This window comes from Neolamprologus brichardi, chromosome 16 (genome assembly GCF_056152115.1).
Source record: "Neolamprologus brichardi isolate AB-2024 chromosome 16, ASM5615211v1, whole genome shotgun sequence".
NCBI lineage: Eukaryota > Metazoa > Chordata > Actinopteri > Cichliformes > Cichlidae > Neolamprologus > Neolamprologus brichardi.
Genome location: NC_142119.1, coordinates 3165783 through 3187717, shown reverse-complemented (window position 1 = coordinate 3187717; position 21935 = coordinate 3165783). Strand labels below are relative to the sequence as shown.

The window sequence follows — 21935 nt, the reverse complement described above, 5'->3', positions numbered from 1 at the left end:
TATATACACATACATATATATATATAATATACACAATAATCATCTTTTATTGAATTGATTTTTAAAAAACAGTTTAGATGTGTTTTTCTATTAGAAAAAGTTCATCTGATGGTTTTCAAATCAAGTTAAGGAATGAAGAAATAAAGAAGGTTAAAGATCTCAAGTTTTTAGGAATAATTTTAGATTTACATCTCAAATTTGATAAGCATGTAAAGAAGATTTCAAAGATGGTTAAGGTTAATCTGAATTGTTTAAGTTAACTCGGCATTACATACCCACTTCAGCACCTCAGTTATTTACGCATTTATACACTTATATTATATATTACATAATATTCTCTAATTTTTCATATTTTATGACAGTTTGGACTCAAGCAGCACCATCTACAGTTCAGCATCCTTATATAATCAATCTTTGAAAATAATGGATAAAAAATCTGTTCGGTGGAATCATTGTCACATTTTAAAAAAATATAATTGACTTAGTTTACGAGCTTCAGTCATTTGTGTTTTCTTAAATTACCCTTCAAGTGTATAAATAGGCTGGTCCCAGAGTGTCTTAATAGATACATCCAAAGACAAGATAGTAATCGCATTACTAGGAGTATAGTGAATGGCAACTGCAAAATATCATATCGCAGGTCTAAATTTGGACAATCAGCGTTTTCCATAAAGGCTTGCCATCTGATATCAAACTGATTACAGATATTAGTTCCTTTACATTGAAGGTTACAAGTTAGTTAAAGGGAAATCAGAGGTGTAGTGATTTCAATTAATCTTTTGTTTGTGGGGTTTGTTTGTTTGTTTTTACATTGTCTGTTAATTGTAGCTGTATTCATGGTGTATTTTGGTTTCATGAACATGTATGTTTTAACTCTGTGTATTGTGAATGTAAGCCCAACAAGGGGCAATTGTTGAAAATTAGCTATAGCTATAATGTTATGTGCAGCACATCAGTTTCATGTTTTATACTTGGACTATGTGAAACTGCGCTGTCTGTTTTAAATAAAGAATTATTATTATATCACTAAGTACACTAAGAGATTATGAGAGGATGGATATACAGAACTATAAGCTGACTGCTGCAGTACATACATAGAGGAACAGTGTTAAGTTGAACTCTTATAGCATTACTTTGATGATACAACATTTAAAATTGGATGAGTTAAAGCATTTCAATTTGTGATTACAAAGGTTTAAAATCCTCTGCTCCCGTCTCACTGACTTAATACAAACCACCATCACTCAGTCTGCTGTCTTTTCTTATCTTCTGTCCACAAAGTGCAAATTTAGTTGTTTGTCTGGTACCAGAACTGTGCGGCTGATGGATTTCAGCTCTCCCAGTGTGGGGTCGGGTTTGATTTCAAACTGCCTGATAAGCTGTGAAAAAAAAATAGAGTTAGTGAGTTCTCTGAAACGTGGATGACAATTGATTTGAATATAGACAAATGTATTATCTCACACAATCACAAACAACAGAGATGCATAAGACACATATATACCCTTCAGCATTAATGAAGCCGTTCCAGATTTCCGTAGGCACTGATGCCCAAATACTCCATCAAAGACTCCACCTTCTGAGCTAAGTGCTAATAAAAGCTGAACACGATTGTGCGATTGTGGCTCAAGAGTTGGGAGTTCGCCTTGTAATCGGAAGGTTGCCGGTTCGAGCCCCGGCTTAGACAGTCTCGGTCGTTGTGTCCTTGGGCAAGACACTTCACCCGTTGCCTACTGGTGGTGGTCAGAGGGGCCGGTGGCGCCAGTGTCCGGCAGCCTCGCCTCTGTCAGTGCGCCCCAGGGTGGCTGTGGCTACAATGTAGCTTGCCATCACCAGTGTGTGAATGTGTGAATGACTGAATGTAGTGTAAAGCGCTTTGGGGTCCTCAGGGACTAGTAAAGCGCTATACAAATACAGGCCATTTAACACTCCCTCTCATTTAGTCTGGTGAAAATGTTTTTGAAAATTATTTCAGGTTTCAATTCATCTGATAATGTTTTGAATGAGCTTTGGCCCAGAGAAGATGGCAGCATTTCTAGATCATGATCACATGAGCCCATACAGTGATTTCTATTATACCTGTTTTTAATGCCCGAAGGGCCCGAAGATCACTTGCATCCAATTTTGACTGTCAGCCTGGTTCCCTGCGCAAACAGATTTCTCCAGATTCCCTGAACATTTTAATGAAGTCTTCACAATTTCATGTTCAGGGACGTCATTCTGAAATTATTCCACAGCTTGTACACATAGTTTTTGGAGACTGGTGAACCTCTGCCCATTACAGGACACTGAATTTTCAACTAGCTTTCGAGTGCTTTTGTTTGGTTTTTATGTCCGATTTTTTCCCACTTCCCATGAGACCCCTACTCCCCCCCCCCCAAACCCCCGCACTTATTGTTGGACACACCTGGGTCACATTTAAGAAAAATCCAGGAGTTTCCCTGGGATGTTCAGCAGTTTTTTCTCCTTCTTGTCACTTACTTGAAACAGGAGCAGATACATCTCGAGCTCAGCAATCCTGCGACCGACACAGCCTCTTACTCCAAAGCCAAACGGGATGGAGCCGAAGGGGTTTGGCCTCTCACGGCCGTCTCGGAGCCATCGCTCTGGCTTAAATGTGAACGAGTCGGGGAATGTGTCCTCATCATGGCTGATGGCATAGTGACAAAAGGTGAACGGCGTCTGTAGAGCAATCAACAACTGGAAGTCAACACAATATGGAATACTGATCCTGGCTATTGTCCTGGCTATTGTGTTATATCACTTATAACACAATAGCCTTTTTATATCCAAGCATTATACGTATGTCTTATTAAGTTAATACAAAAAGCCCTCACAAACAATCTAACAATGGTTAAAAGCAGACCTACTTTTTTTGGAAACTCATATCCACCAATAGAAATATTCTTTTCTGCAATGATCCTCGCATTGGCAGGAAGAACAGGATACATCCTGCAAGACAAGTTATTTTTTGTTTGCATGTTACTTTAGGCTGGTTCATAGTCTGGCTTCTTCTTATGCAGGTGAATAAGAATATTGATTTTTGAAAACTGATGAATTAGTCTACATTTAACCTGTTAAGAGCCATGAGTTCAAATAAAACCCATTTTGGCTGCTAAATAGACAAACTTTAGGAAACTAGAAGCTATTTTCACTTCCAAAGATTTTCAGTTTGGCTGTTACAAATATGTGAAAACTATCTATTAAAAACATGTTTGTTTACTGCATTAATCGCTTCAGTTAAAGCTAAATCATAGCAGTCTCACCTCAGCGTCTCTTTGATAACTGCCTTTAAATACAGCATGCCAGTGATGTCAGCAGCGGTGGGGATCCGGTCTAATGGTACCATAGTGGAAACTTCTTTATAGAGTCTTTCCTGGATATCAGGGTTCTTGGACAGCTCGTGCAAAGCCCACGTGAGAGTGTTGGAGGTCTTGGGAGTTTAAAAAATGTGAAAGTAAACTTTTGAGGAAATATATGCTGAGCCTTGCATACGAAACATGCAAAAGAAAAGTGAATACACTGAGTGGCGAGCTTTGATGATTAGAGCCGTGCAGAGTGCCTTTTTACATGTGATGTTTTATTACTAGTATTGGTATTTCATTTACCGTTTCCACTCCAGCTAAGAGGAGCTCAGTGACGCTGCCATACACATCTTTAGTGCTCATCTGCGTGTTTGAGAGTAGGTATGTCAGGTATTCACCCTCCACATCCTGCTTGTTGTCAACCCGCTGCTGAATCATCTCCAATTTCTTGTCAATCAATGTTTTGGCTAGAACAGGTGAAGAAAAATGGTGCAAAAAAAAAAAAATAGTTGGAACACTGTATAATCAGTCAAAACAGAATGCAGTCATTTATTCATAAACCTATATAGAGAATAATGCCGTGGCTCCTTATGGGAAGTTGGTGCAAACCCCCCCCACAGATTTCTTTTTTTCTTTTTTATAATACTGTTTATTGTTTCCTAACACTCTAAAACTTAACTAAAACATCAGGACTGTGAGGTTCAAACTGCTCACCAAAGCTGAAGATGCCCTCCCAGCCAGCAATGTAACGTCTCCAGTAGGGCAGCAGATTCCGGCTCCACTTGGGAAGCATAAACACCATCGTGTTGTTGGAGAACATCTGGGCTATGGAACTGATGAAATCTTGTGTACCACCAGGAATTTCCTCTTCCAGACAACCAAGCCTTGTCTCAAACAATATGGAGGCAATTCCTGAATGGATAAGAAAAAGAAATGGCAATGAAGCTAACAACAAAGCGTCCTTTTAACTTTAGTTTGAAATTAATATTTTTTTTATTTAATTCATTAAACTAATATGTTATTTAGTCCAGCATTCAGCATTTGCAGTTTTAACCTTCAGGCTACCTTCTAGTGAAAACAGATAAAGCTCATTGCCAATGTTGGTCACAAAGTCTCCCGTTGGGCTGCACTGGCACAGACTGCGCATCTTCTTGGTGAAGTCTTTAACCACATCACTGATAATCCCAGAATACTGGGCCGAGTCCTTCGGATGCAGCATCTGCTTGTTAAGCACCACCCTCAGCTTGTACCACCTCTCTCCCTCCCTGTTGGAACAGAAACATGTTTGCACTGAAATAAATAAATCCAAACGCAAACACAACAAAGAGTCGGAACTATGATACACTTATGCATCCATTATGGCTGATTTTCTGCTACATTTTTCCATTCAACCAGTTTTTAGCTAGTAAACTAAAGAGCTCACACAAATATCTAAGCTGGCTGTGGTCTGCAGTTTGTTTGCTACTATGCTTACACGTGCACACACACACACACACACACACACACACATACACACATATATATATATACATATATATATATATATATATACACATATATACATATATATATATATACACATATATACATATATATATATATATATATATATATATATACATATATATATACATATATATATATATATATATATATATATATATATATATATATATATATATATATAAATGCATAGAAACATTGAGAGGGTGCCTCCATCATTTTGAGCACTATTTTAAACCAGTTTGTCTTGTGAACAGAGTAACGTTTTGTGTTTAAAGTACAGCAGAACAGACAGACCTGACCTTCATTGACTACTTTGATTATTTACTGATATTTACTGACTGGTATCTGTCACGGCGAGTGGAGTGAGCCGTGTAGAGGAAATGAAAGAGGATCCAATTGCAGGCACTTGCTGAGATGGGAATGCGGTTTATTGTAGAACAAAGGTGTGTGGAGATTAGAATATTATTTTACTGTTACTATTCATAACCATTATCATTACTGTTGTATTACTTATCATTTATCATTATCATTTCATCAGAGCATTTATTGAAGCTGTTGATGTTACATTAAAGTCTGTATTTCAGGTGTGAGCATAATTACATAATAATCTTTCATTGCAGGTGCAACTGTAATCATGTTATACACATATTGCATTTTTGTGCTAATTAAAGGGTTGAAGCTCAGTCAGTTAATTGATAATGGTCTGAAGCTTCGGTCAGCGCGATGTCTGGCCGATCTATTGATTAGTTTAAGGTGACCCAAGCTATGAGAGGATTGCATACATGCTTACAATACAATACACCACATATAACCTGTAAACAGAATACAGTCCTGTGTGCACTCAGCAGCCTGCTGCATTGGAGTCTGCCTGGTAACAGATGACTCAGACGAAGTCAGGAAGTATACTTCTAGAATGTCTTTGTTTGTCGAGTGAGGTCATACACTGAGGTCAAGACACATAGACTGCCTGTACACATACACAGTATCTAGACTTGTTTGCTCGAAACTGCAAAGTTTTTTTACCTGCATACGTGACAGTTTAGTTCCACAGATAAGTGAAGTGCAGTAAATGAAATAACAGGAAGCATCTGGCGGTGGCGGAGGAACAGAGGAAGGAACTGTTCTTTTTTAGAATATGGGTCGGAATTACTGGAACTGATGCATTTTATCTATCTGCTTGGACGCACAAGGGGCGTTATATTTCCTGATACCCTGATGTTATATATACGACTGCTCGTTTATTGTTCTGGGAAGATCGAGGCTGATGTTTTGCAGAGCTCATCTTCCCACATATATGTATTTAAATAAAATCATTGTTTTGACGCACAATGGACCTCCAGTCGTTTGTCTTTCACCTCAAATCACGAATCAGGACAGGTGGAAATGGCAAAACGGAACAAAAATAATCTATACTGAGACAAACTAAACTATTGAACAGCAAACATGAACACGAAGGAATGTAGACAAAGGTACATGGTGGCGACAGCAGGGAAAAAACACAGTAGATACGCAGACGGACCAGCGACTACAACAACAGAAGACACGACTTAAATACACTCAGAGAATACAGGGAGATTACACACAGGTGGGGAACACAGCTGGAAGTAATTGACAAGACAAGGGAGGCAAACTGAATACACTCACATAAGACACGGACTTTCACAATAAAACAGGAAACAAGAAACCATCACACAAGGACGCAGACTCGACACTGAGAGGCAGACAGAATATAACACATGGAACTCAAACTATGCTAAACATGAGACACAACCGAAGAACAAATCCTTAAACACGAATAAACAGAAACATAGAATTCTAATAATAATCAGCAAAGCACACGAGTCTCAGAAAACAATCCAAAATGCAAAGATAAACCAAAACATAAGAAACTCAAAATGCTGGGTCAAAAACGACCTAAAGGACATAAATAGGTTTACTGCTGCTACTGCACTGAGCTAAAATTAAACATTGATCCCCTTATATTGTCACCGGTTCATAAAACTTGTGGAGCATTAACATTTTTCTGATTTCTTATCTTTATGGAATATACCAGCCTGAGAGGAATCTATTTAACCCAAATAGGTCAAAAACAATCCCTTCCACTCATAATAAAACTCTTTCCCTGGAAATCTGTTACGTATTAGAATCTAAGCAATCACAATGAGATTATTTTTTTAGGTGGGCAGCATTACTACACTGTTTGGTAGTCTTACTCTGTAACAGGTCCATAGCCGAATCCTCTCATGTCACGATATTCCCTCCACACACTCATGTCTGCTCTACAAGGGAACTTCTCCTCCTTCCTCAGCAGCTCGGCCAAAAGCTCTGGGGTGTTCAAGGATATTGCTTTGAGTCCGTCTCTGTAAATGGGCCCATACAGCAGCTTCTCGTAGATCTGACGGTGGAAAAGTGATAAAGGTAGAGCTGCATTCTTATAGAATAAAGATAAAGACATCTGGGGATTTTTGCAATGTGTAATTTAAAAAGCAGACATTATATTTAATCAGTCAGTAATCAGATGCCAGAGGTCAGTGTGTGCTGGAGTGGCCGCATGTGATTCATCAGAGCAAGGGCGTAGATTTGGCATGGACGGAAGGGACATGTCCCCACCAATATCCAGCGATGTTGTGTGCCCACCTTATTACTAAATTAGGCAGAGCACTCTGAATTGAATCAGGACATAAAGCACGGTCTTTATCTTGCTTTATTGAATACTGTCCATCTAACAACTAGCCACTTAACGGGGCCTCCTTCGGACAACAACATCCGGTTCAAAGGTCATCACATTAAGACATAGCCATATCAATACATGACATCCCCCTTTTCCTTAGATTCAAACTTTAGTCTTAATAACTTTGATGTCTTTTTTTTTTCTCTTCAACATTGAACATTTTTTTCTTGTCTTACTTTCTAACAATTATATTTTCTAACTGTCTCACCACACGTACCCCTTTTTTTTTCCCAATATATACATGTCGACATACACATATGAACTTGCAACTTGAAACTTGCCCATTTTCAGTTACCTCTTCACCTTAACATATTATAGTTTATTTCACCACAAAATCACGAAACCTCTCAGGTATCTTTTTAGCCCTTTGTGATCTACTTGATCTCGCTGGCCCCTGGGAGCCCTCTTGTGGTGTTGGAGTGAAGGTGTCAGTCTTTTTGGGTGTTTCACCTTCCTCCCTTTCAGGTATTGTGTCGTAGTGTCCTTCTCTAGTCTCATTTGTCTCGCATTTCTTCACATGTGTGGTGTTCCGGTGATAGCGAGCTCCTGTTGGTGATTCCATAATGACTTGGTTTCCAGTTCTGCTTACAACTTTGTGTGGTGTTGCGTTGAATGGTGTTGTAAACTTGTCCACTTTGTCTTGTTGAACCAGCACTGTGTCTCCCGTGTCAACTTTTGAATACTCAGCTCCTTTTCGTTCATCAGCATAAATCTTTGATTTTCCTTTCTGTTCAGCATCTCTGTCACGCACGTCTAACTCTGTTGTTTTTGCCTCACCGATGTTCGGTAACTTTCCTCTCATTTTGCGGTTGAACAGGAGTTCTGCTGGACTTTTGCCCGTGGTTGGATGTTCAATGCTGCGATACACTGTTACATATTTTCTTAGCTCTCGCTTCCAGTCAAGTCCTTCGGCTTGTGCGATCCTGATTCTTTTCATCAATGATGCATTTTGCCGTTCCACTTCTCCATTTGCTTGAGCCCATTTTGGTGTAGTTCTTATATGTTTGATTCCATTAGTTTCACAATATTCTCTGAACAGCTCAGATTTGAACTGTGGGCCGTTATCAGATTTCATGGTAACTGGTAGCCCATGTCTGCTAAATATACAGTCAATAGAGTCAATGACTTTTTCAGCAGTTGTAGATGACATTACATCATACTCATAGTACCGACTGTAGTAATCTATCAGTACAAGTATTGAGTGGTTCGAAGGTAGCGGTCCCAGTAGGTCTACCGCCACATCTCGCCATGGTCCATCCGGTAAAAGTGTGTTTCTCAGTGGTTCAGGTGGATCTGGTCTGGCTACTATTTGACATCCGTGACAAGCTTTACAAAACTTTTCTGCAGCTTTGTCCATCCCTGGCCACCAAACTTTTGTTCTGAGATGCTGTTTGGTTCCAACAATTCCTAAATGTCCTTCATGAGCTAGTGAAAGTGCTTGAGCTCTGAGGTTTTCTGGCAATACAATTCGAGTTCCCCGCAAAACTATGTAGCCGATGACACACAGTTCATTTGCAATGGGAGCATATGTTTTGCATTTTTCAAAATGTCCATTTTCAATAGCTCTTCGCACTTCTGTTAATTCTGAGTCTGTAGCAGAGGCTTCTTCAACCTCTTTTGTTGTGAGTGCTTTTGGAGTAGCATTAACTGCAACAAATCTCACATATTCTTCAGATTCATGCTTATGTATCTCTTTTGACGTGGTGTCAGACAGCAGTCTTGACAGTGAATCCGCAATGTTTTGTTTTCCCGCAATGTGCACTACTTTAAAATCATATGGTTGTAGTCTGAGAACCCATCTTTCTATGCGTGCACAAGGTTTAGATCTCTGGCTATATATGACCTCTAATGGCTTGTGGTCTGTGATGAGGTCAAACTTCCTGCCATACACATATGGATGTAGTCTCTCACATGCCCATACCAGTGCTAGGGCTTCTCTTTCTGTTTGAGAATATCTTCGCTCACAGTCTGTTAAACTCCGACTAACGTAGCACACTGGTACCTCTTCTCCGTTCTGTATTTGTATTAGCACTGCGCCCAAGCCTACAGGGCTCGCATCTGCTATGACTCTGGTTGGGGCTTCTTTGTCAAAATAGGCTAGGGTACCTGCTCTGGCTAACTCAGCCTTTAGTCTTTCAAATGCTTGCTTTTGTTCTGGCCCGAATGTAAACATAGTTTCTTTTCGAGTTAAACGTCTAAGTGGTTCAGAGAGTGTAGCAAACTGTGGTATGAACCTGCTACTGAAGCCTACCAGTCCCAGAAAGCTTCTCACCTCAGTAGCATTCTTTGGTTCTCGGGCTTCCACCACAGCTCTCACTCTTTCTTCAGTTGGGCCGATGCCTTTCTGTGTCAGCAGTATTCCCATGAACACGAGTCTGTCCATGTTGAACTGACACTTCTCTGAGTTTAGTGTCAGGCCACAGTCAGAGAGTCTCTTCATCACAGCATGCAGGTGCTTATCATGGGTTTCCTGGTCTGGCGCATGTATGATTACATCATCTGAAATGTTCTCAACTCCTTCAATGCCAGCTAGTGCATTGGCAATCTCATGCTGATATTGCTCACTAGCTGATGAGACTCCAAATATTAGCCTTTTGTACCGGTATACTCCGTTGTGCACTGCAAATGTAGTTATCTCTCTTGACTCCGGGGTAAGCTCTAGCTGATGGTATCCCCACTTGAGATCGAGTTTGGTGAAGATTGCAGAGCCGTTTAGTCCTTGCAAGATTTCATCCACAGTGGGTATGGGGTATCTTTCCCTGATTATTGCTTCATTTGCTTTTCTCATGTCTAAGCACATTCTGATATCATTGTCACATTTCTTTGGGAGTACCACTACAGGATTTACCCAAGGTGTAGGTCCTTCTACACGTTCTATAATGTCCATGTCGATTAGTTCATTAATCTTTTTCTCCACTGCATCCCTCAAATGATAAGGTATGCGCCTCAGTGGCTGTGCTACTGGTTTCACATTTGGATCAATGTACAGGCTGATCTGTTTGGTGTTTAGCTTTCCTACTCCTTTGAACACTTTTGGATACTTTTCTTTAAGAGTGTGCTTTAAATCTGTGACAGCCGCCACATTTTCACCTATTTTCAACACTCCTAACTTTATGGCAGTCTTTTCCCCCAGGAGTGGTTCACCATTACCTCTAATCACAATAAATTCAGCCTCTTCAGTCCTGTCACCAATCTTGATTTCGCATCTGAATGCACCTTTAACCGTGAGTGCCTGTGCTGAGGAATATGCATATAAATTCCTCTGCTCTTTCGGTACATATGAGTGACATTTTATCTTTTCAGCTTTTAGCTTTTCCCATATGTTGTCTCCCATCACATTACTTGTAGCTCCAGAGTCAACTAACATTTTCAACTCTATTCCCCCAACAGAAAAGGTAAGTTTCTCAGGTACACTATCATCATTTACAGTAAATGCATAATCATCTTGTTCAACAGCATTCACATTTTGTTTCTTTTGTCTTTTGGTACGACACATTTTTGAAAAGTGGTCCTTACCATTACACTTGTGACATGTTTGTCCTCGTGCTGGGCATTTGGGATCTTTGCCCATGTGGTCAGTATAACCACACCTGTAACATTGTCTGTCTGTTTTATTATCATCTCTCATTTTTCCTTTTGGTCTGTTGTTCTTCTCTTTCTTTGCTGTAAAAATCCGGCTGACCGTGTCCTCTCCTTTCTTTTCCCCGGCGACGCTCATCGCCGCCATCTGCTCCTCCACGCGTTCGCAGTGTGAAGCCACCTCCAACGTGCGAGTTAGGGTTAAGCCTGGACCCTCCTCAAGCAGCTTTCTCCGTACATATTCAGAAGTGCATTTACTCAGGATAGCGTCCCGTATCTGGTTATCATTGTCACCTTGAAAGTCACAGTCTTTTGCAGCTCGCCTTAAACGTGTACAAAATTGTTGCACAGTCTCACCTGGTGTTTGGGACAATTTGTGGAAAGTTTGGCGTGCGTATGCTGCATTCACTTGAGGAACAAAATAAGTGTTGAGTGCAGTCACCGCAGCGGTGTAATCCTTTGCCTCTCCCGTCTGTGGTAGAGTGGAGAAGACGTCCTGCACGTCTTGTCCGGCCAAGTGCAGTAGAAGAGCGCGTCTCCGCTGTCTGATTGCGTCTGTAGCATTATCCGTCAAAATAAGACCTTTCCCATCAGCAAACAACTCGAAGGATGTTAACCACCGCATCCATCTCGGTCCGAGCGTAGCTGGATCAGTGTAGCAGGCGAACGGTTGAATACCCGACTTTTCCATGTTAGCCCACAAGTTTTTCGCTAACACCGTACCGCCGCTGGGTCTACTTTTCACAAAAACAAATCCAGGTCCGTGTCATCCTCGTCGCCATTGTTGTGTGCCCACCTTATTACTAAATTAGGCAGAGCACTCTGAATTGAATCAGGACATAAAGCACGGTCTTTATCTTGCTTTATTGAATACTGTCCATCTAACAACTAGCCACTTAACGGGGCCTCCTTCGGACAACAACATCCGGTTCAAAGGTCATCACATTAAGACATAGCCATATCAATACATGACAAGCGATTATTGAATTGTCCCCACCAATAATTTGATCTCTTCGAGTAAAGAAAAACAAAACCGATAGAAATTTTAAAAAAGCGATCTGTCAACGTCTCATTCACCTAGCGGTGCAGAAAGAGTTAAATTACGTTCTCTACTGGAGTCCTATATCATGTGACAAATATGGCCAATGTGATTGGCTGTGCCTTTCAGGGAGCTCTGTTTAGTTTTAGCAGCTGCAAGCCTGAGCTGCGAGGAGGAGAGGAGGACGGCAGCAAAAAGAACCTGGATATAAGCAGTGTTGGTTGGGATGGTTACTTTTAAAATGTATTCCATTACAGAATACATGCCCCAAAATGTATTCTGTAACGTATTCCGTTACGTTACTCAATGAGAGTAACGTATTCTGAATACTTTGGATTACTTAATATATTATCATGCTGTTTACAACTACATGAATGTACTATTGCTGTGATTTATTACTGTTACTGAAGGTCCGCGGCTCCGAACCGTAGTAAAGGGACCTCTGGCTAATACGGTGGGTTCTGTGTCGGGCTCGTAGCTGAAAACTAGCTTTACTTTGTTGTCTGGGTCAACTTTGCTAGCGAGAGACAGAGAGAGGCGTTGAAAGGCTGCTCCAATAGAACTTATTGTTTTTGGAGGAAAACACGAACACGTGTACAGTCGAGTCTTAATAGCTTACTTACAACTGGGCTCGTCAGGCACTCTTCTTGGCTGCAGTGGTTATTATTATATTTACATGCTTCCAGCTCCCGTTTTTGCTCGATGACAGCTCGTACTTTTCCTTTTTCTCCCTCCCTCGCTCACAGACACATAACGGGTATGGCAGTCCATTCTCCCTGCAGCACGGACTACACTGCCTATGATGCTACATTCTTTAGAGTTATACCTGTAGCATTCTGCCTGTTAGCTTAGCACAACAACAACAAAAAGGTCTCTCTCACCCAGGAAACACGCAGAGAGAGAGCGTCACCCTGTAACCATGGCAACCCTAACGCTGCCGCCTGGAACAACAGAACGTAGCTGTCAAACAAAACCCAAACAGTCCTGACCCGCCACAGTATGAAACAGGGAAGTACCGCCGTGTAATCCATTTATTTCAACAAAGTAACTGTATTGTAAATACCACCTTTTTAAACGGTAACCGTAACGGAATACAGTTACTCATATTTTGTATTTTAAATACGTAACGGCGGTACATGTATTCCGTTACTCCCCAACACTGGATATAAGAAAGTATTTTTCAAAGAGACCTGTAAGTGACTTAAAGTCAAGTTCACTCATAAAATCTGTCCATCATAGTAACGTTACAGGCTATGCAAGGCAATACATGCCAACCCTCCTGTTTTTTCTCGGACAATCCCGAATTTCAGTGCCCCTGTTATTACTCTTTCTGGGTTGCAAAATAAACTTTTAAAAAATTTTCAGGCGAGAATGTAGCTGTGTATGCGATATTCTGGATTAGGCTCTTTGAAAAGATCAGGACAGAAGGGCGTGGATAGGTGCCTTTATTGAACAGCAGGGCATCACACACTAACTTGTTGTTTTCTTAGCGGTGCACAAACTACCCTTTTGTTGTTATATATTGGTCAACCAAGAACTAGCCCTGTAACAGGCACTTCTGTATTTTACCACTGGGGGGCAACAATTCACTCTATTACAGTGTAAACTTCAAATATCTGAACCGGGGAGAACAGCAAACACCCGGCACATCGTTTTAGGCTTTGGCCCACATCAGTCTAAAATTGTATGTAACCATGAATAACGTGTTGCCATGTCCACCAGGAGACACTGGACAGTATCGATGTAAAACAAATATGCCAGCAGTTTATCTCAGTTAACGAGAGGAGAAGGCATGTGTTTGGCTCCTTCACATAGTGGACATTGAGTTGTTGTGTGGGACATGTAGTCCATGTCTGTTGCTGTAACTGTAGCATCCCTGGCTGAATGATAGTCTCTTATACTGATGCTTCACAGAGGTTTTATTGGAAATTTTTTTATTGAAACATTCAGTGAAGACACCGTAAGAGCTAGGAGCAAAACAAAACCAGCAATATTAATACCATAACATCAAAGGAAAAATTTCTCCTGCTCACATATAGCATATACATCAAATTTACATCACTCAATTCATTATATCACCTCACTAACTTACAACTATACATAAAGGTCAAGGTTAACAACATAAACTCTATTAAACAACATTTTGATTGCATGTAACTTATTCCATTAAAGGAAACATTGTGCCACTGTCAGCCAGGTACTAATTGGAAAAGGAAACGTACATATTTTTCACTTTAAGGCACACTATTTACCATATCCTAAAAGAAACGTTACTAACAGCCCTTTAACGGTTTTGCGCCAGTTTCCTGTTTCAAAATAAAAGCATAGATTTCAAAATAAAACCGAAGTACCTTTCAAACAAACGTAAAAAATATTTACCAAATTTAAAGGTCATTTACAGCAGGCACGTGCAGGGGGGGGGGGGGGGGGGGGGAGGGCTAGAGGGGCTTGAGCACCCGCCCCTTTCCTGATGGGTGCCCAAAGTGCCCTTTTGTTGAGGCAACTTTTTTTTTTTAATTATTTATTTATTTTTTTTAATGTGTGTGTGTGTGCAGAGTCCTGTCTGTGCCCCTCAACAATAATATTTAACTAAATAAAAGGATCTGGCTTGCATCAGTCACATGATCACATTTAACCAATGATCGCCCTTGACGGCAGAACGCGCTGGTTACGAGCCGGGAACGAGCTCACAGAGAGCACGCACATTTTTTGCGGTTCGGAGCTGTAGGAGAAACACAAGTTAACTCAGAGACAGACTGATGCGACAAACCCAGTAAGTAGGTGTACAGCGTACACTGTAGTGTATAGCACACAGGAGTATTAGCTTATTACGTACACGTTGGTATGTTGAAACAAACGAGCGTGTGTAACAGCATGACAAACATTACCTGTCCGTGTTTTTGTCCGCTAGAGTGGGATTTTCATGGCACATTCTGCACCACATCTCTGTGTGTTCATCATTTGTTTGAAGCCAGCTCACCTCCTGCAACCACTTTTCCGAGAATACGTGCTTCTTTTGTGGTTCGGACTTCTTCTGACATTTCTTTGGAGGTGGAGGAAAACCAAAGTAATTGCTTAAAGGAGCTTGCTTCTAAACAAATGTCTGTCCTCCTCCAGAAAATCTTATGTATGCAAACACGCGTTGCAACTTCTTATCTTGTGTGCGTTTTTTATTTTGACAGCGAATGCGCACCTGCGGACCACTTATGTGCAGCCCTGGTTATTTAGCTTGTCATATTGCAGCCACAGAAATTCTTTTGTCCATGAAACCATAAAGCTGCACTTTCTTTTTGCCTCATTGTCTGATTTGTCATAACTTTTCCGTTTTGTGATCGGCTTTTCTTTGGCTGTCACTTCTTCACCCTGACCTGTCTTATTTGTCTCAGCAGAACTAAAATATATATCCTGCTGCTTTTACACACGCACTCACATAACGCTCAGTGATTCTCTGCGCGATCAACCTCTCACATGTTTAAGCTGCAGGAGATTTCACTTGTCATGTTTTCATAGTAAGCTACCGATTGATAAGATGATGTCAGAGGAATTGGTGCGCAAATTATCGTCACTCACCGATCAGCGCTGTCGCTCTCTATACACAGTTCGCGCGATTGCAAAGTGAAAGCAAAAAACAAGCGCAAATTCACGATTTTAATATGTCACATATTGACAGTGGCTCACCGATGCCAATGACATAATTACCCAGCTACATTTCCGAAAGAATGCAAAAGCATTGACATATATTTTTCCTTCCTACGATAGGCCTACGGGCAGGGCAGCCCGACTGGAAAAATCGCTAGCCCCAGGACGTTGGATTAGCGATTTTGCGAGCCCTGTATCTGATTGAGGAATCACTCATCTTTGGAAAAGAGAGTTTATTACAGAGAAATGGCTCTTTCCAAAATAAAAGCTATACTATATGCTTCTTCTGGGCTATATTCTCAGCAGCATATTAAACATATCAGGTCCCCATAAGGAGAATCATGTGCTAACGGCTGTCTAAATGACTCGGGTAAAGTTTGTAGCATGCGTGCTTGTTGTTTTTGTCTCCTTCCACTTGTCTTTGCACTAGGATGCTGTCGGAGTAAATGTGCAGTCATATTCGTTGTGTTCCCACTAGTGCTGTCAGCGTTAATCTGAAATGAGGTTAACGCCACAACACGGCAAATCTCCGTTAATGAGCTTCCGCGGATCGCCCCCTGCGTGGGGCTGGACAGCGTCAACACATTAACGAGCTAACTGCGCTAACACACTAGTTCCCACCCATGTAATTGAGCATTACGTGGCACATCCGACATACTGTTTTATTTTTGTCCATGACGCGCTTACCTTCATGGTCATACGTTACATGAAGAACAAAATAGTTCCAAACGCCAGATCTGAATGAGGGTGGGGGAGGTTCAATTTGCCATGTTGCAAGGAGAGCTTAACTTCTGTCTGGCTAGCTTGCCCTGCGCTCCATGAATCTGTGTTCGACTACTCCGCCTAGGCTGCACTGTCGAGCGCAGATCGCAGGAAAGTTGATAAAATAAATTAAAAATTTTGTATTGTTCGATACATATGCGTACCGAACCGAAAGCACTGTATCGAACGGTTCAATATCGATACGAGTATCGTTGCACCCCTAGTATATACAGTATTCTGAAGAAGGTCTAAAATGTCACTGTGTGTGCGAGCATGTGTTTCTTTTATGTATATGGATTTTTTTAAAATTATTACTCATGATATAACATTGTCCAGACATGCCTGGTAAGGACATGAGGAGGAAACAGTAGGAGCTGTGTGAGGCTACTAAAGGCAATGCTATAACATTTTTCTGTCATCATTTTATTATAGATTAAGTAGGGGTGCAACAATACACAAAATTCACAGTTCGGTTCGGTTCGATACTTTGGTGTCACGGTTCGATATTTTTTCGATAAAAAAAAAATGTTCATGCCTTTTTATTAATTTGTCATTTATTAAATTTTCACGGCACATTCTGCACCACCTCTCTGTGCGTTCATCATTTGTTTGAAGCCAGCTCACCTCCTGCAACCACTTTTCCGAGAATATGCGCTTCTTTTGTGGTTCGGACTCCTTCTGACATTTCTTTGGAGGTGGAGGAAAACCAAAGTAATTGCTTAAAGGAGCTTCTTCGACATCTTTAAGAGTTCTAAACAAATGTCCGTCCTCCTCCAGAAAATCTTATGTACGCAAACACACGTTGCAACTTCTTATCTTGTGCGCGTTTTTTATTTTGACAGTGAATGCGCACCTGCGGACCACTTATGTGCAGCCCTGGTTATTTAGCTCGTCATATTGCAGCCACAGAAATTCTTTTGTCCATGAAACCATAAAGCTGCACTTTCTTTTTGCCTTATAGTCTGATTTGTCATAACTTTTCCGTTTTGTGGTAAGCTTTTCTTTGCCTGTCACTTCTTCACCCTGACCTGTCTTATTTGTCTCAGCAGAACTAAAATATATATCCTGCTGCTTTTACACACGCACTCACATAACGCTCAGTGATTCTCTGCGCGATCAACCTCTCACATGTTTAAGCTTGCTGCAGGAGATTTCACTTGTCATGTTTGCATAGTAAGCTAACGATTGATAAGACGATGTCAGAGGAATTGGTGCGCAAATTATCATCACTCACCAATCAGTGCTGTCGCTCTCTATACACAGTTCGCGCGATTGCAAAGTGAAAGCAAAAAACAAGCGCAAATTCAAACGCTATTTCAATATGTCACATATTGACAGTGGCTCACCGATGCCAATGACATAATTACCCAGCTACATTTCCGAAAGAATGCAAAAGCATTGACATATATTTTTCCTTCCTACGATAGGCCGACGGGCAGGGCAGGGCAGCCCGACTGGAAAAATCGCTAGCCCCGGGAGTCGGGCTAGCGATTTTGCGAGCCCTGTATCTGATTGAGGAATCACTCATCTTTGGAAAAGAGAGTTTATTACAGAGAAATGGCTCTTTCCAAAATAAAAGCTATACTATACGCTTCTTCTGGGCTATATTCTCAGCAGCATAATAAACATATCAGGTCCCCATAAGGAGAATCATGTGCTAATGGCTGTCTAAATGACTCGGGTAAAGTTTGTAGCATGCCTGCTTGTTGTTTTTGTCTGCTTCCACTTGTCTTTGCACTAGGATGATGTCGGAGTAAATGTGCAGTCATATTCGTTGTGTTCCCACTAGTGCTTTCAGCGTTAATCTCGTTAAAATGACGTTAATGCCACAACACGGCAAATCTCCGTTAACGAGCTTCCTCGGATCACCCCTTGTGTGGGGCTGGACAGCGTCAACACGTTAACAAGCTAACTGCGCTAACACACTAGTTCCCACCCATGTAATTGAGCATTGCGTGTCACATCCAACATACTGTTTTATTTTTGTCCATGACACGCTTACCTTCAGGGTACATGAAGAACAAAATAGTTCCAAATGCCAGATCTGAATGAGGGTGGGGGAGGTTCAATTTACCATGTTGCAAGGAGAGCTCAACTTCTGTCTGGCTAGCTTGCCCTGCGCTCAGTGAATCTGTGTTTGACTACTCCGCCTAGGCTGCACTGTCGAGCGCAGATCGCAGGAAAGTTGATAAAATAAATTAAAAATTTTGTATTATTCGATACATATGCGAACCGAAAGCACTGTATCGAACGGTTCAATATCCCCTAATATATACAGTATTCTGAAGAAGGTCTAAAATGTCACTGTGTGTGCGAGCATGTGTTTCTTTTATGTATATGGATTTTTTAAAATTATTACTCATGATATAACATTGTCCAGACATGCCTGGTAAGGACATGAGGAGGAAACAGTAGAGGTGTGTGAGGCTACTAAAAGCAGTGCTATAACATTTTTCTGTCATCATTTTATTATAGATTAAGTGCGAGAGTTGTTAGGTGTGGATAATTAGATTATAGTTTATTGCAATAGCAAGTTGTGCCTTGTTCTCAGATAGACAGCAAGTGGAGAGTGATATGTGAAATGATGGGATGGAAGGAAGAAGAAAAGCAAAGAGTGATTCACAGGCAGAGCCTAATTTATTTCTCACAGTTTTTGTTGCCTTATGGTTCCAAGCGCTGTCACCAATCTTTGCATTTTGTTATTATCTTATCTTATCTTATCGCATGTACTGTACCAGTGTACCTGCACATGTGATGTGACAATAAAAGTGATTTGATTTGATTTGATTTATCTCATGACACTTGTTTAATCAGCTACCATCTCTCCTATGGACTTTTTACTGTCTACAGTCTCAGATCAGCACAGCCCCGCCCTCCAGCACTATCAGCAGCAACCCCTCAACAGCAACATCGTACCCATCAGGTAAAACATCGGCTACGTTTGCTTTGCCTTGTTGCCCATATTAGATTCTTGATGAATGTGTGTTGTTGTTATTCAGCCTGGTTCAATGTGCCCCTTTTTAACTTTGAGCACCCGCCCCTTTAAACCTCTCTGCACGGCCCTGATTTACAGTAACAGTAGTTCATGTTTAGAGTAAAACATCCCAGCTCACTGACTTGATAGGGGCAATAGTGCCTAAAATGTTGCATAATTTTGCTGAGAGATCTTTTACTTTGTGGTCATCTTAGATGAGTAGTTGTTCAGTGGTTCAGTGTTCCCTTAGTGCTAATGTATAAGAGATGTTGGTGTAGTATAACTGAAGTAATGTTGTTAAGTCCTTAAAGTCATATTCTTTTATTGTCATGACTGTATTTTAAGCTATTTTTTTTATTTTTGTATGATATCTGATTTATGTGGATTATGGTTGAAGTAAACTAAAGTATAAAATACTTAGTCAGTCATTTGTTTAATAGTAATTTAACATTATATAATTCACATATAAAACTATGAATTGTAATTTTAAATGGTTTAAAAGCATGTAGAATAGCATATGTAGGCAAGTATATTTCTCCTTTTTTGTCAAGAAGCAAAGACAAAAAGGAAAAAAAAGAAACAGGGCAGGGTTCGATGGTTGAATCATCCGTCCCCACCAATGCCAAAACCAAATCTACGCCCTTGCATCAGAGAGAGAAAGCAGCCCAAGACTGTGTGTCAGTTAGCTGTGAGACAAGCTGATACTGTCTGAAGGTAACTATGGAAAAAGAGTCATACAACCAGCCCAACATTTTCTATTATGTATTGTCACTGGAGGAAAATACAGTCACTTGTAAACCCATGAGCTCTCAGATTATCGAATTTGTCACCAGGGTTTCTGAAATGCATCAGGTGGAAAACACAAAACATCTTTGAACTCAAACTGAAAAAAAGCACGCATCACTGTGAGTGAACATAATAAAGATCGTGCACTGCAGCCTACCTGAAGCTCATGCATACGTTTGTAGAAACCCTGAAACACCACTCTGCAAAGAAACTCCAAAAAGCTGACATGTGGGAGATCTTCCACTGTCCGAGGCTTTTTCTGCATGGTGGAGAGGGCCCCTGGGGCAGGGGAGACCCTTGCCACCCCTCTGGAGCAGACTGGGGCCAGGGAGATAGGGCACGGCAGCAGTGAGCTGCATTTTCTCTTCACCAGTCTACTGGACAGCCATGCAGCCATTATGAGGGGAGAATAGAAAATACAGAGAGCTCCTATTGCATGCAGAAGACTAGCCATAAAGGGAGGGGCCACATCTTGCTAAATGTTTAACCTTTAACCTTAATGTTTAAGGATCAACAAAGACAAGAAGCCACAAAGGACCACAAATGTAAAAATACCTAAGCTCACATTTCTCTGCTCAGTAACAGTGAGATGGCAGCCATCTCACTGTTACTGAGCAACAGTGAGATGGCTGACTATAGTGTCAAAGTAAATCGATGACTGTTTCTAGTTACTGAATCAAAAGAATGCTTTTAATTTAAAACACATTTGTGTGATGAAATCTGATCAACACGATTTTCAGTCTCCAGCAAACCAGCTTTGGGTACTGCAAGAGTTATATTTTTGTGTGTGTCTCATCTCAGTACCCTCCTACTGTGCTGTACAGTGAATACAGAAAGGCAAGCAGAGGTGATAGAGCTCCACACCCTTTAGTCATACACAACATAAAAAGACCAGTCTAGTACAGTCAGTCATGTGAAACAGAAAGTATATGCTTCCTTTTCTAAAGTTGCTTCAAAAGGACTTCAGAGGACAAGTAGCAACCAAGTGCTTCTTATTAAATACACGTTATTAACTGATCATTAGTAAGAGTAATCGCCTGTGTAAAGGCAGATGTTTTGGCAGTTTGCTGGTCTGAAGCATTCAGGTGCATGTTACCATAATGACACAATCTTCCCAGAATTGGGCGTCCTAATTAATTCACCTCAAGGTCGCTTCGTGCAGCCCTCAGAGAAACTGTAAAAAACAAACAAACCCTGAGCTCCATCACAAACTCTGAAGGCCTCAGTCAGCATGTTAAAGTTCATGATAGCACAATTAAAAAAAGATTGAGCAAGTTTGGAAGAGTTGCGAGGAGAAATCCTCTACTCTAAAAAGAGCAGGGCAGCACAGGTTATGTTCAAAAAGCTGCATCTGACTAAACCTCAGAACTTGTGGAACAATGTCCTTTGGACCGATGAGACCATACGACCAGATGTTTGATCAGCATGCATAGAAGTATGTTTGGAGTTAACTAAACACATTATAGCAACAGTGAAGCAAGGTAGTGAAGGGGTGATGATTTGGGCAGCTTGCAGTCTTCAAGTCAACCATAAGGTCCTCATTGTACCAAAGCATTCTGTCACATGTGGTGGTGGACATGTGGTGGTGTGACCTCAAAAGAGCTGTGAATGAATGAA

At 40.9% G+C, this 21935-nt stretch overlaps 1 protein-coding gene across 1 annotated transcript; it reads right to left on the bottom strand.

Moving 5' to 3' along the window:
* Positions 1-151: 151 nt before the first annotated feature.
* Positions 152-20772, bottom strand: LOC148098115 (sterol 26-hydroxylase, mitochondrial-like). Its single transcript, XM_087829971.1, has 9 exons — positions 20476-20772; positions 7022-7203; positions 4368-4567; positions 4017-4214; positions 3606-3769; positions 3264-3430; positions 2868-2949; positions 2479-2679; positions 152-1379 (listed from the first exon to the last, which is right to left on the bottom strand). The coding sequence occupies exons 1-9, from the start codon at positions 20770-20772 to the stop codon at positions 1263-1265; spliced, it is 1608 nt and encodes a 535-aa protein (XP_087686097.1). The 3' UTR covers positions 152-1262.
* Positions 20773-21935: the final 1163 nt, after the last annotated feature.